The following is a 14,619-nucleotide window of genomic DNA, read 5'->3' as shown; positions in this document are numbered from 1 at the left end:
AGAGAGGATTTGTATTTTTGCCAAATAACTGGAATTGATACTGGGAAGGTAGGCCTACATTTTTAATAGTTCATGATATGATCAAATCATGACTTCATCATTATTACTTATGCACTTATATTTCTGAATAAGGTCTGGTTAATAAATATTCATCACAATTTAAAAAAAACCCAACTTGCAGCTCTCTACTTTTCAATATTCGGTAGTTTATTTTAATATACAATTTCGATGGCACAAAATAATGATATTTCCCCACAATTAATGGCTTCTGTTTTTGCATATACCAAGTACAAGTTATGTACAAATTAAATGTCAGTGGTACCCCTAAGTTTGTACAAATTAAATGTAAGTGGTACCCCTAAGTTTGTACAAATTAAATGTCCGAGTACCCCTAAGTTTGTACAAATACTACGATATCATGCCACTATAACCACACCTATATATATGTACGTCTACATAGTAAGATTAGACAAACTGTCATTCTTTATTGGAATACATTTTCCCCGACAATTCTTTTTGATTAAAATCGACTGTGATTATATAATTACTGTGGCTAAAAATGGATTGACTTTTATAATATTCTCTAATATACTTTACAAGACTACAACATTTTTGTCTATCATAAATACTCGGAGAAAAATCGACCTTTGACCTTGTACAGTAAAACAGAATATAAGAATGAATTAACTGTACAGTAATGAATATTTAAAATAAAATATCTGATATTGATACACACACTAATAATATACAATTTGAAAACATATAGATAAACTCTTGAAATGTTTCTTTTAGAAAAGAAAAAATACGATTAATTATAAAAGATGTGGTATGAATGATGGTTCCTGAGACAGGGTTAGAAAAAAAATGTATAAAACTAACCGAGTTGTAGAAACGGACAGTTAAAAGGCTGATCATAGAACAAACAGGGCGTGTCAAAAGGCTGATCATAGAACAAACAGGGCGTGTCAAATAGCTATTATAAACAAATATAACAATATAATTACAATAAGGTAAACAAGCAACTATACCACAACTTGTGGTGGACATATACAAGGCTTTATAAGTTACTAATAAAATTAGGAATATTCACAATACAACAATGTGTGTACACACCAGTACAGTTCAAATTAAATATAATGTCAGTAGAAATTCCATCATTCTTCAATGTGGTGTTGATATAGTACACTTTGTAAAAACATCTTAATATTACAGAATTCTTGTTTTACTTTGCCCATGTGATTCAGTCATTAGTAATCACTTGGCTTTATCTAGAACTTACTGTAGTAACAATTAAATCATAGAGATATTATAGTGATCATATCTGTGATTGAACACATTGGTTATCCCTTGCAGGGAATATTTTCACCAGGGTAGCACAGCCAAATGCTACATGGCAATACTACCTTACTGCTACTCATTTAACAAATGGTAGCTAAAAATGGTATACAATCATACCGAGATTAATTAGCAGTTATGGCTAACCAAATTTGTTAATGAAATTGTTCCTCGTCTTGGCTTTATTTAGAGAACTTGATAACAATTTAGTGACATAATCCTTTTATATAGACCAATATGGTGAAGTGCCGAATTATAAACATCAACAACACTGGATAAACATTTTGACTGTTTTTTGTAAACATCATTTTCAAATGCTTACTATTTCAAATGCTTACTATTTCAACCGGTAGAATCGTGTCAACATAGCAGCTTATTTAGCACAATTTAAAATGAATGTTATATAACCTGTGAAATTAATGAGTTTGACATTTGGCTGAGTGGATACTACTAAGACTGGTACCACTCAATAGCTACACAGTTTAAGTCTTCTACTTAAAATGATGAAGACAGCACTTAAAATGGTTGAACATACAAAATTGATATACTACCAAATATATCTATTAAAATAGTAAGTACTATATTCAATGAATTAAAACAAGTAAAATAAATACAATAAAATAATGTGGACTGTGAATTAATATTTTCGGTGGTTTTGGTGGTTATTTGTTAATGCTAAATTTTATACAAAAAGAACATTTGTCTCTTTTAATTTAAACGTGATTGCACAAAAGCTTGGGGTGGGTATGTGATATAAACTTATAAATACACACATATAAATATATAATATATATAAACAAAAATTACAGAGAATCATAGCTTGTTGCTAGCGTAAAAAATGATAATTAAATTACAAAACAACTTTGTCATAATAATTCCTTAAGAAAAGTTAATCAAAGGGGTTGATAACAAGAAGTGACGGCCATCATGTCACCACCTAGCAAGGCTAGCAGATTCAAATTTGGGTTTGAAAAGCAGTGAATAGTGTTGGAAGATATACCTTCAATAGATTTCAATTTTAATTATGGATTTAGCCTACACCAATGAACTAGGAATAAAACTTAAACCACCATACGCATATAAAATGCATGCTCAGACAATGTATGATAATACATTACCAAATACATTCATCATGTAGGCTTCAGGCCTCCAAGTCTTTTGGGGCTAGGCAGACTGAATTGATATCTAGGCCTAACTAGACTTAGCCTACTTCAACTTAGCTTAGGCCTAGCCTAGACTTAACATTAACAAACATACCTCCTACTCCCAGTTTGGCTTTACTTATCTCCTATGCTTTTATTTTCCTAGTCTGGTTATTTTACATTTCATAAACGATAATTTTCTAATCATAATCTAAATCAATTAAACAATGCAAGGTCCAGTATCATCTTAGCCATCACACTCCATCATGATCTACTTTTGACTGATTATCGTCTGCCACACAATTTTTACAACAAAGCCTCTGATTGGTTGAATCTTCCACAAATATTCAACAGTGCTTTACTTATCAGATACATCTCAAATTTATAATCTGTGACTGTGAAGTTGGTATAGACTGTTATTATATTTGTTCTGTCAGACAAACTGCATGGTAGTGTATCTATGCTTTCTAAATAAGTTACAAAAATGTATCTACACAAACCTAGTAAATGTTATTTTGATTAAAAAGCATGAGTGGCTATTTTATCCATGCAATACTTTCCACAGGATTTGAATGACACTATTTTGAATGGTCAAATTGATTGCAATTATGTAGTGGTATTTGCCTTTTAAAATTAAATAGTTTCAGCAAATATTTTGTTGGAGAAATACTACACAATAAAATCATGATTTGTTTTAAATAATTGAATAACAGTCAATTTAGTAATTGAAAAATAAAATTGAAAATTAATGAAATTTGTTTGTAATTGGTTGAAATACAAATTTATATACTGTAGGAGATTAAATGGATACAGAGATCCTGAATACAATAGTACATTCCATTGAATAGTACATTCCATTGAATAGTACATTCCATTGAATAGTACATTCCATTGAATAGTACATTCCATTGAATGACATAAAATCCATGATTACGATTGTATTATCTGTTGATGGAAGTACTGTACATATAATTTGTTAAATCAATTTTCCCTTGATACATACATCTTATCATAAAAATAAAATAGAACTTTACTAAAGACATTTAGAGATTGGTTATCAAGTTCTAATGAATGTGAAAACCTAAGCTAGACAAGGCAACAAGTAAATAAAGTGCAGTTTCCCATGAATAAAGCGCACAACTCTATCAACATCCTACAGCAGAAAATTATAAATACACTACCTTTATTATTATTTATTCATTATTTTTCTATAAATATTTATCATCGAGAAACAGCTGTCACTGGAAAAATGATTTTTAAAACTTGAAAACTGTAAAATGTCTTGCTATCTACCACCTGTTTGGTTTTTACGTCCTAATCTTTCGTTTGACGGTGAAGACACGTGACGAAAACGACTGCCGACAACGGACGCCGTCAGATCAAAATGATCGAGTTCTGTCGGAGATTGTAATGACGACATTGAGAGTGAGGACATAGAGCTTGATAAACTGACGTTTGTTGACATTGTTAACAAACTTGATGCATTTGATTCGTCCGGTTCTAACTCCTCTCCTGGAATACACGTGGTAATTATCGCCCTTAACAATTTGGTAAATAATTCAGCTTTCTCTTCAAGCTGCCCACACTGAAACATAAATAATAAATCAATTAAAATCAATCAATCAATTGATCAATTAAATCAATCAATCAATTAAAATCAATCAATAAATTAACTGATGTAATTATAATTATTATATCTTATGTACAATATACAAAGTTCGGCAACATTATTCACGACATCACCTTAAACACTTTGGTGTCAATCAAGGACTTACGACAGTTGGAAAAGCTCTCGAAAAAATCCGTAAAAGCAGAGGCTGATATAAACTACTTAAAAAATTGCAAAAATGTTCCAAAATGTATAATATACAAAGTATTTTCAGATAAACCTCCATTAAAATATAAAATAATAGGACTTACATGGGCAAAATGTCCAGAAAACCGCCAAAGGCCTCCAAAGCCCATACCTTAAAAAACAAAAATAGTATTATTAATTTCTGTGCATATGGAACCATATCAATAGCAAGAAACGTTGGTTTAACAGCAACGCTGTGTTTTAAAACAAATTCTGATTATATTATACATTATTCTATAAAGGCTTAATCGTATATATTTACTAAAGCATTCTGATTGGTCAACAGTTTACTTACTCTGTAAATTAGCTAAATGCTGATTGGCTGAATCATCACAGGCAACACTATTCTCTATAATACATTGGACAGCCGACAACGTAGCACCATCTGGAAATTCCTTTAATGCCGTTACTATTTTAGATCCTAATAAATTATGCCTACAAGAAAAAAACACAGTGTGCTTTATTTCTAAACACAAAATGTAACATGCCATCAATGGTGTTCTTTTGCATAATGAAGTTGTATAGTTTAAATTGAACAAATAATCTAGATGAGAAAATTTGACCCAACCAAGATTCAAACTTTTGGAAACTGTTTGTATGGTTTAATAACGCAAAGCTTAAGCTCTGTCTACACTATTAAACTTCATGTGATGTGCCCATATATGGACATAATGATGTCATATCACTACTATATTTGGGCATATCACTACCACATTTGGGCACATCAAACTAGTTTGATAGTGTAGACAGAGCTTTAGAATAGAGATACTTACACAATGGGGAAGACCTTAGGAAATACCTGACTTGCCTCTGCCAGATATTCAAACAAAATACGTGCTTCACTCTCATTAGCGTTACGTCCTAAGGTAGCCTATCAACAAAAATGATTGTATTATTACACAACATTTAATTAATAATACATTGCAAATGAGAGTATTGATATTTTATAAAGTAGATATACAGTATATACATGCATTATTGAAAAGACAAATTAATATTTTTATTTGATAAAATGAATAATTCATTAACTACTCATTAAATTATTAAAAACTCATCTTTTTGCCCAGGCTTATACATATTCATAATTCTTTCCATTTTAAATGTGCAATTTTATTGTGTATTTAATCTGAGGTGATGGAATACTATAAGCATTCAAAAGCACCTTGAGTGCACCTTTGGTGGCGAAGTGTGCTCTAGAAATCTTTATTATTAATATTACTATTTTAAAAAAAATTCAAAATGAAAAAACAATGATGCCTATACAAGGAACCAATCCTTAAATACTAGGACTACTAACAACCTTATGAAAATTAGTGTTAAAATCAATACATCCTGTAAGATAAGATACTTTTTTGTTTTTAAAAAAAGTGTGAGGTACATACTAATACAGTGAGTAGGAGAAGTCTTGTATCGTAATCCGTCAACACGTCCTCATCTAAAAGAACATTATCCGTTGCCGTGGAAATGCGTCGTTCAGGTTGGGGCAATATTCTTCCTTTAGGTTTCACATCCAGGTTAGGAAGACGAGACTGTCCAAAATCAGGCGACGCCTTTGGATTACACGGGTACATTGGCATCGGTGGTCTGAAGCGGGGCAGAAACAGTGAGGAGGTTTCGGGTGTAGGTTGCGGTGAGGTAGGTCTTGGGTACGGTGGGGGTGGGTGAGGGTTTACAATAAACACAGGCCCTTGGTCGTCTTCGATGGTTTCTGGATGGCGGTGTTTGGTACTGCAGCGACTCCTTACTTCTTCAGAGACTGGTAGTAGGGCTATTAGGTATGCTATACTTTCTTTGCTTACTTCAAACTTGTCACTGTTCAAAATAAAAAACACTCAGTTAGATCTCCATAACCATGATTAAAGCTCTGTCTACACTATCAAACTTTGTGACAAAAAAATGTGATGTGCCTATATATGGACATGATGATGCCATATCACTACCATATTTAAGCATATTACTACCATATATGGGCACATCATACTTTTTTTGTTTACAATATTGATATAATTATTTAGCTGGGTCATCTGGCTATGTGTGTAGTTGAGTTCATACTAACCATCGCCTGTATTTAGCTATGCAAGCTAACATTAGATTAAGCACTCGCATTGTCCGTGAGGTGGCAGTATGACTTGGATGTCGAAAACCTGCAACAAAATAAATATCAGTGAATTAAAAGTAATCACTAGTAAACATAAATAAATTGAAATTTAACTTTATTGGAGTAAAACTCTGTCTACACTATCAAACTTTATGTGACAAAAAAATGTGATGTGCCCATATATGAACATGATGATGTCATATCACTACCATATTTGGGCATATCACAACAAACTAGTGTAAACAGACCTTAAAAGAAGGTTAAAGTACCTTTGAGTAAGTGTCCAACGATGGCAAAGTGAAAATGTTTCTTAAAACTAAGAGCAACAGTCCTATCTATGTGATCAAAGTACAACTGCAAGGACTCATGCTCCCTGGCTCGAAGGAACACTTCTTGCGGACACTGAAAAATAAATACCAATCTAGTTTACTAGCCTCCATCAAAGGATCATTATTCACAAACTTTACTCAAAGTGGGAGTGGTTTAAGCCACAAGAGGAGGAGTTTAAGAGTCATGACCATTTGACAACAGGATGGGCTTATACCCGAATAATTATGACAGGTATTGGTGAGCTTCTAACTCTGGGTGGGTTTGTGCCTGTATGATTATGGCAGTTGTTAGTGAGGTTTTAACCCAGAACTGAGTTGATGCCAGCATCAGACAGTTATTGGTGAGCTTACCTCATTTTCAAAGACTCCTTGCTGATCAAGCTGCAAGAGGTTCTGTTCCAGGAGTGCCATTCCCGCGGCATACAGCGTCACTTCATCTAATTGAAGTACGGAGATGGCAATCCAGAAGAGAAGTCGATGTAATGGAGATTTCTACAAATGAGAAAGAGTCAACAGTTAGAAACATATTAGGAGCACAATAATAAACTTTATAAAGCACTGATGTCTCACAGTTACTAAAAGACTAACAAGAATGATTAAAAAAGGTGAGATTTTAGAAGAGATTTACCAATATGGAGTGGGAGCTGGTTCCAAACTAGTGGCACTTGTGCAAAAAAGGCATAGGGCAGTAATTGCCATGGATTTTGAATATTTATGATTTTATTTATTTTCTTTCAACAATATTTTACAACAGAACAATAGAACATAACTACAAATTCATAAATATATATGATGTTAATATTGTACTACTAATATTTCCATGTTTAATTTAATTTTTATTTTATTTCAAAACACATCCAACAGTGGGAAGCCAATTACCAATTACAGAATGCCTTATATTATACTATAAAGCAACATAGCGATGAATGTTTATAAATTGATAGCTAATATATTAACTATTGATAGTTCAGTCAGGGGAAAAATGGCAAAAGGCTTTCTACTTTCTAGGAGTGTTATCAGATAATCTATATTGTTTGACAACTCTTGTAACATGACCACAGTGCTGATTTTGCCATTTTTCCCTCACTGAGTTAATAATAATATCAACACAACAACATACTTGTGGTAAGAGAGGTTGTAGCCTTGTAAGGGCAATCACTATGGCCTCAATTAGGCCTACATTACTGTGTTCCTGAGGGTGCACCTTTTCGAGAGCTTGAGCCATTATTTTGAGTAGGTACTTAACTTCAGCGTTGCTGGTTGTACTACTTATGCAGCCTAGTACCACCAACGCCCTTGGCTGGATTGCAGGGTTATGTTGGAACGCAAATCTGGAAGAAATCATGTATAAATGAAGTAGAAGTAGATTCTAGATCAATAAATAATGAAGTTGAACAGTTGAAAAAACCAATCTTACTTTCTTGTTAGTTTTGTCCACTCACTAAGCCAATTGCAGTTTGGAATGTCCTTCATACAAGCCTACAAAATAATTATGCAATCAGTCAAACAAATATCAAAAGACGGATATGCTGCTTACAATAAAAACAATTCCTTAGATATATTGTCCCCCTGAAAAAATAATTCTTAAACATTTTTTGTTAAATATGCCATTTTAATGTCCCATAATAGTTATCCACTTTGACCAAAAATTGGATTGAAAAAAATGCATTTACCTTAAAAAAATGCAATTTACAGCAAAAATTATTAAACATAATTTGTTTTCGATTTTTTTTCTACGGAAGTGATTAACTTTATTAAAACTACAAAATAACCTATTAAAAGTCTGATTTAATTAATCTTTATTTTTCATGACAATATATCTTTAACTTCTTCAAAAAACTTCAAACATTTACCTCTAAGATTTCAAGAAGAAGAGTGTCCGTAATAATTTCTAAATTTGGCAATGGCATTGGGTCGCCAGTATTGGGACTGTACGGCTTCTCCTTGTAACTAGAACGAAATGCAGTCACGGCTGCTGACTTGTCTTTGTCAAGACCAAAGAGGTCGTAGTAGTTTGGTAATGATAGTTCCGTTAAACTCAGCTGCAATACTCGTATTGTGTCGCCTGAAAGAAAAAGTGATTCACTAAAGTGAGTAATGGAAGGAAATAAAAACACACTTAACATTTCATCCTCCTTTCGTCCTTGCTGCATAGTGTCAACAAACATTTTAAAAGGTTGACAAGTCTGAATTCCAAAGATATCACATTCTTCTGTTAACCACCTTTAGCATGTAAGCATACAGTTGAACATCTCGTAAGCGGCCATGCTTGGGACCGGGAAAAGTGGCCACTTACAGGAGGTTCTGCCAATAGAGGGCCAAAATCATGTATTATGGCTATGTACGATATTTTTCGGAATTCCTAACGCAACGGGTCTCTAATATCTCCAGCAAATTGTATTTTATTGTTTATGATCAGGTGGTTCAACTGTATTAGCTTTTAAGATCTGTGCTCTGCTTAGCACAAAACTTAAAATATTCTTCCTCCTTGTATATGCGAGTGGTGTATGTGGAAATAGAGAATTGAATTGAATTGAATCACCATAAATTTTATCTTGTATTGCATCCTTTGTTGCACATAAACAGGAGTAAGGTTCTAGTTACCTGTAAATTCCAGTTGACTGCAGGTACACAACGAGTGTATAATATTAGTGACAAGTCCGTGGATAGACGCCCTCAACGGTGGCGGCCCTGTAGATGCTAACATCGTCGTTATATGGAATAACGCTGGAAGATTATTAGCAACTAAAAAAGAAATAGATGATCCTTAACATCTTTCTGATTTACATGTTTTTGAATGCTGTTTATAAACACTATACAGTACAGGCAACATGCATTGGCAACCCTGTCATATACATTCTCTATATTATTATTACTGATCAAGAAATAACTAAATACAAATAATAACCCATACGAATGAAAACGAAACTAACAAAAACAAACAAAAAGAGCTTAACTAAAATATTATAATATATATAAGTCCAACTTAATAATTAAGTAGTGCAACAAAGTGGTTTTTTTATATATATCAGGACACCACAAGCAATTATCAGTTGGCTCAACACATTTGGATTTGATTGGGTGAGAGTACAAAGAATGATCACATTATTACTTACCATCCAATCTGTTGTTGAATGATAACATGAGCAGATACCTGGCTAAGATAGCCAAGTCATTCCACATTAAATGCATTTCAAGATTTGGCGTTGGAGCATTGCATGTCTTTTCTAGAACCTGTAAGATATACATCATTATTATTTTCAACTCCGATCAAATGATTTACAATCAACCCTCTCAATATCTAGTCCCAATAGCAGGGTCGTAGCCAGCATTAGCCAGACGAGGAGCTCGCCTCGTCTGAAATTTTCAATTTTCACCACCCACCCCAATTCTTCAGCACAGATCATCATATTTTATATTAATAATTATATTTAAAGCATATTTTTCTCGTCTTTTTTTAACCTTTTGCTACGGCCTTGAATGGACTAAGTGGTATTTATTATTTACCATATATATCATCATATCCTTTTTATTTTTTTAAATTTTATTTATTTTTTTAAATTTTATGTATTTAGGCACATGTGGCCAAGGATTACCAATAGTAAATTGATCACTGTCCTATCAGGTGGTAATCCCCTTTATGCAAGGACAATTGAAAAATCCAAATCCTATTTCATTTACTTCCCTTCAAATATAAAACAAACCTTGCAAAGTCTCTCAATAACTTTAGCTGAGAATAGTTTGACATTAGCAGAGGCTAAAGCCACAGCCGTCTCAGCCATCACCTCAGCCCTGGGAGATCCTAGGCCACCGGTTGCACTGTTCTATTGAGGTTGAAAAAAGACACTTGTTATTCATGGTTTATTATTTTTTGACAAAGCACAAAGGTTTCCAGATCGAATATATATACTACTCAAATGACATTGAATTTCTGTGTTGCACAATGTACTTACTTTGATAAAACTGTCCAGTACGTTGTCCAGAATATCCTCCACCCTGCCTATTGTACCCCAGATCTTGGCCTGTATCGACGGGTACATTTCTTTCTCATCTATCGTCATGGTAATCAGTTTGTCTAGAATGACATTTAGCTTCATACGCTTTGTTTCATCTGTCCTTTTACAGAACCTTTAGAAAATATTAAAACATTTTTTTTTAGTACAAAATATCATATACTTATTCGTGCCAAATTCGATTTACTGGAAACCCTGAACACTTTAGAAAAAGAATTCTACTTTTTTCAGTAAAAATATAGCAAATAAAATCAAATAAGAAAAGCAGGTGTCTATTGCTAAGGGATTGTTCTTGATACAATGGCAACAAATTATTAAAGTTATCAATTAAGTTTTTTTTCTTCATTTTATTCTTCTTGTTTCATATGTCTTACAGAAATAACTTACCTTGAAAGGTTCGGTAACCAAGGTGTCATATACTCCAGGCATAGGTGTTTCATCTCAATACTTGACTTACGAAAACCAGAAATACATTCTTCAAGAAACTGACAATAAAATAAGTCAATGGTATAAACTAATGGCAATTTTACCAACAAACAACATGCAGTACAGTAACATAAGTATTTACACATATTAAATTTGAAAAAAAGATTGCCAAGTCTAAATTATTTAGTTAAGAAAAAAGTACTAACATGCTTCTGCTTCTTCTAAATTTTTTGGTTATCTAATATTATATTATAATTCCATAAATAATTATATATATTAATACTATATCAGCACTTCCACTGATGAAGGGCTAGTGTTGCCCGAAAGCTCTGCTAACTTTTCTGGCCGTTTTCATTAAGCTTTTCGCTTTATTTTTTTGTATCTCCATTGAGATCCAGCCAATGATACCCACAGCATTGTCATTTTTTCAGTAATTTGCCTTTTGATTTTAATACTATTTCAGAGATGTATGTTGGTTGCTGTCTGGCACCCCACTAGCCTATGGCACCCCCTAGCCTATGGCACCCTTAGCCTATGGCACCCCCTAGCCTATGGCACCCCCTAGCCTATGGCACCCCCTAGCCTATGGCACCCCCTAGCCTATGGCATCCCCTAGCCTATGGCCCTGTATATAAGACTAGCATTATTAATACTAACCTCAAGAGTAAGATGGCTCTCATTGACTGCAAGTGTTGTACTGATAGACACTATAAACAGGGTGTTGTTGGCAGGTATACACAGACTTGATGTTTCAAGTAGTTTGCCTTCCATTGAAAGATCAAAACTTGCAGACAATGTGCAGAGTAGGTTATAAGCTGCTGAGCGTAGACTAGGGTCGTTACTGCCTAGGTTCAACAGCGCCATGTTCAGTAACGTCCCAGGAACGTCTGTCGGTCGAATCTTTGCATGATCCGAGGCCATATCCTGAAAATATTTAAATTTAAATGTATTATTACTTATTTATCCTCGGTTGTCTTGTAGCATCCAACATGATAAGTACATCAGGATTCAGAGACGCTTTTTGAATTTTTATTGTACCCAAATGTAATTTATTTATTTTTTTAACAACACCTTCGTTTATGGGAAATGACTGTATTATCCAAGTTCTATTTACTTATATTGTTCTTATGTAAAAGGGTCCTACAAAAAAACGAAGCTACAGCTTTTTTATGCAGGATCCTTGTTATCAGTTGTATTGCAATTATGATGTAATTGATGACTAAATAAATGTGGACTAAATGAAATGAAATGTACACAGGACCAACAGCTTTTCATCCCATCTGAAGGACGAGGCAGTTCTTCTAAAGGCAGTATTAAGGAGAGGAATTGCAGACTAGATTGAGAGTCTTACCGATTTTGATATTTCATACTTGTTCTTGATTTGTTGTATTTCATCTGCAACTGTGTTGCTATTGGAATGATAGAAGTGTAAACTTCTACCCTCATTTCGCAGTGAAAGTTCAAATTGATTCTCGTTTTCTACTAAAATAATCTGAAGAAAAATCAGTATAAATAATAAATAATTAGTTAGGATTTATAAATGTCAAAGTGCAATTAAGTATGCAAGGTCATGATAAAGATTGCCGACATGAATACACAGACTTGAGTCATGACATATCTATACCTGTACTTGATCTTTAAAAAAAAACCTTATATTTTATATAACTTGAGAATAACCATTATTACCTCTGTCAGATTTTTTTGAGAGGTTATTTAGTCGATAGTGTGTGTGTGTCTTTGTTTCTTTCTATATTTTTTAATTAGCAGGATTAATCAAAAAGTTATTGTTCATAAGATTTTAAAGGATGGTTTTATAGGCTGTATGGGAACACGTGTTAAAATGTTCATATTTGGAGATATGCGCTCTCTGAGTGCCCTTCTAGTTGAATACTGAACTTGACTTGATATAAATATTTTTTTTTCAGATACTAAATATCATGTATAAATATAGAATGAATGTTTAGGTCTTACCTCGTTAACGTCAGCTATTTGATAAATATCATTGAGAAGCACTTGATGCGCTAACAACTTTGTCTTCTCAATGGATGTGATTTGAATTGCACTTTGTCCCACCTAGTGAGAAAAGGGTCAAAGTTCAAACAAACATTCTCAATTGTTTCACCTGGTTGGAGAGACACACTTGACAGCTTTTTAATATTGCTTTTGTCAGGCATTGTATTTTTATATTTATATTCTCTTTTATATTTTTGTACATACTTTTTTTTTTTTATTTCATACTCATCCAACAGCGAGGACAAACTCGCCAACTGTCGAAATGAATAAAATAACAATAGCAAGATACAGCAATTCCCAATTCGGTTAAAGAATACTAAGTACTTACTTTAATAGTGACTTTAATGTCTTTATTGGAATCGCTGTACCGCCGCTGTGCCCCGTTGAACACCGTACAGTCCTCGTCGATGGACACGGTTGACTTTGGCAAACGTTGTTGGTCCAAGTCGATATATTCCTCTAACTTTCTCGCCGATTCAACAAACACAAGACGTCGGTTACCCTGTGAAAATGAACAAGAATACTTAAAAAAAGAAATTCTAAAGAAAATTTGTCAAGCAATTTTTGAAAGTTTATTAATGCACAAGTCTCAAAAACATTTGCCATAATATCTGTCAAACTTGCGATTGATTGTTGCACCCATGTCCTGTCAGAGAGTTATGCAACAGGCTCTAGTAGTTTGGTCTATATTCTATATTTTAATGCATGTTAGGTTTTGTTAAATTATGGATGTCACAGTCACTCATGCTGTGTAATGTAAGACCGGATCATGCCAATCCATTCATATTCCATGTTTTACCTGTTTGTAAAATGCTGGGATAGGAATAGTCAGCTTGTTGTAAAGGCGTGTTGATGAGACAAACTCGCGAGCGCTATGTTCATGTGGAGAATACACAAAAGTCCTCTGATGAACACAATATATAATAGAATAAACGCAACATAATATATTTACATGGTGGTTTTAGATACAGGGCTGGTATTTATCTTCCTTTTTTTTTTTTTAAGTCAGGGAAGTTAAGTAGTGCTTAAGTGAAAAACTAAGGAATTAGTTATCAAACCAGTTCTTATGGAATGGAATATAAGATTCATCATTATCTAAAGCTCTGTTTACACTATCAAACTAGTTTGACAAAAAAGTGTGATGGGCCCTAATGTGGTAGTGATATGCTCAAATGTGGTAGTGATATGCTCAAATATGGTAGTAATAGGACATCCATATTATATGAGCACATCACATTTTTTTGTCACATAAAGTTTGATAGTGTAGACATAGCTTAAGAGTTGAGAAAAAATAACAATATTTCTTAGGTTAATTTTTAAATGAAGTAAAATAGTTCAGATACTTGTTTTTTTTCTGTGCACATTATGATAAATCTGACGCTAGGACTTTATAAATGGATTTCCATAA

At 33.3% G+C, this 14,619-nt stretch overlaps 2 protein-coding genes across 2 annotated transcripts in view; one reads left to right on the top strand and one right to left on the bottom strand.

Moving 5' to 3' along the window:
• Positions 1–14,619, top strand: part of LOC144835271 (large ribosomal subunit protein uL18m-like) — a 64,835-nt gene that overhangs the window by 1,841 nt on the left and 48,375 nt on the right. The window lies entirely within an intron of this gene.
• LOC144835251 (neurofibromin-like) overlaps positions 155–14,619 on the bottom strand; it is a 42,650-nt gene continuing 28,185 nt past the window's right edge. Inside the window, exons 32-51 of the mRNA XM_078690309.1 lie at positions 13,540–13,713; positions 13,170–13,271; positions 12,550–12,690; positions 11,856–12,122; positions 11,160–11,257; positions 10,713–10,887; positions 10,464–10,583; positions 9,876–9,993; positions 9,364–9,504; positions 8,613–8,824; positions 8,177–8,238; positions 7,880–8,090; positions 7,111–7,251; positions 6,700–6,832; positions 6,389–6,476; positions 5,715–6,144; positions 5,106–5,203; positions 4,628–4,767; positions 4,398–4,444; positions 155–4,062 (exon numbers count right to left, since the gene is read on the bottom strand). Of these exons, the coding sequence (XP_078546435.1) occupies positions 3,763–4,062; positions 4,398–4,444; positions 4,628–4,767; positions 5,106–5,203; positions 5,715–6,144; positions 6,389–6,476; positions 6,700–6,832; positions 7,111–7,251; positions 7,880–8,090; positions 8,177–8,238; positions 8,613–8,824; positions 9,364–9,504; positions 9,876–9,993; positions 10,464–10,583; positions 10,713–10,887; positions 11,160–11,257; positions 11,856–12,122; positions 12,550–12,690; positions 13,170–13,271; positions 13,540–13,713 (3,198 nt within the window). The 3' untranslated portion in view covers positions 155–3,762. The remainder of the gene's footprint in view (positions 4,063–4,397; positions 4,445–4,627; positions 4,768–5,105; positions 5,204–5,714; positions 6,145–6,388; positions 6,477–6,699; positions 6,833–7,110; positions 7,252–7,879; positions 8,091–8,176; positions 8,239–8,612; positions 8,825–9,363; positions 9,505–9,875; positions 9,994–10,463; positions 10,584–10,712; positions 10,888–11,159; positions 11,258–11,855; positions 12,123–12,549; positions 12,691–13,169; positions 13,272–13,539; positions 13,714–14,619) is intronic.

This window comes from Antedon bifida, chromosome 2, assembly GCF_963402885.1.
Source record: "Antedon bifida chromosome 2, ecAntBifi1.1, whole genome shotgun sequence".
Taxonomy (NCBI): Eukaryota; Metazoa; Echinodermata; class Crinoidea; order Comatulida; family Antedonidae; genus Antedon; species Antedon bifida.
Note: the sequence above shows the minus strand (reverse complement) of the source record. Positions and strands in the feature narration are given on the sequence as shown.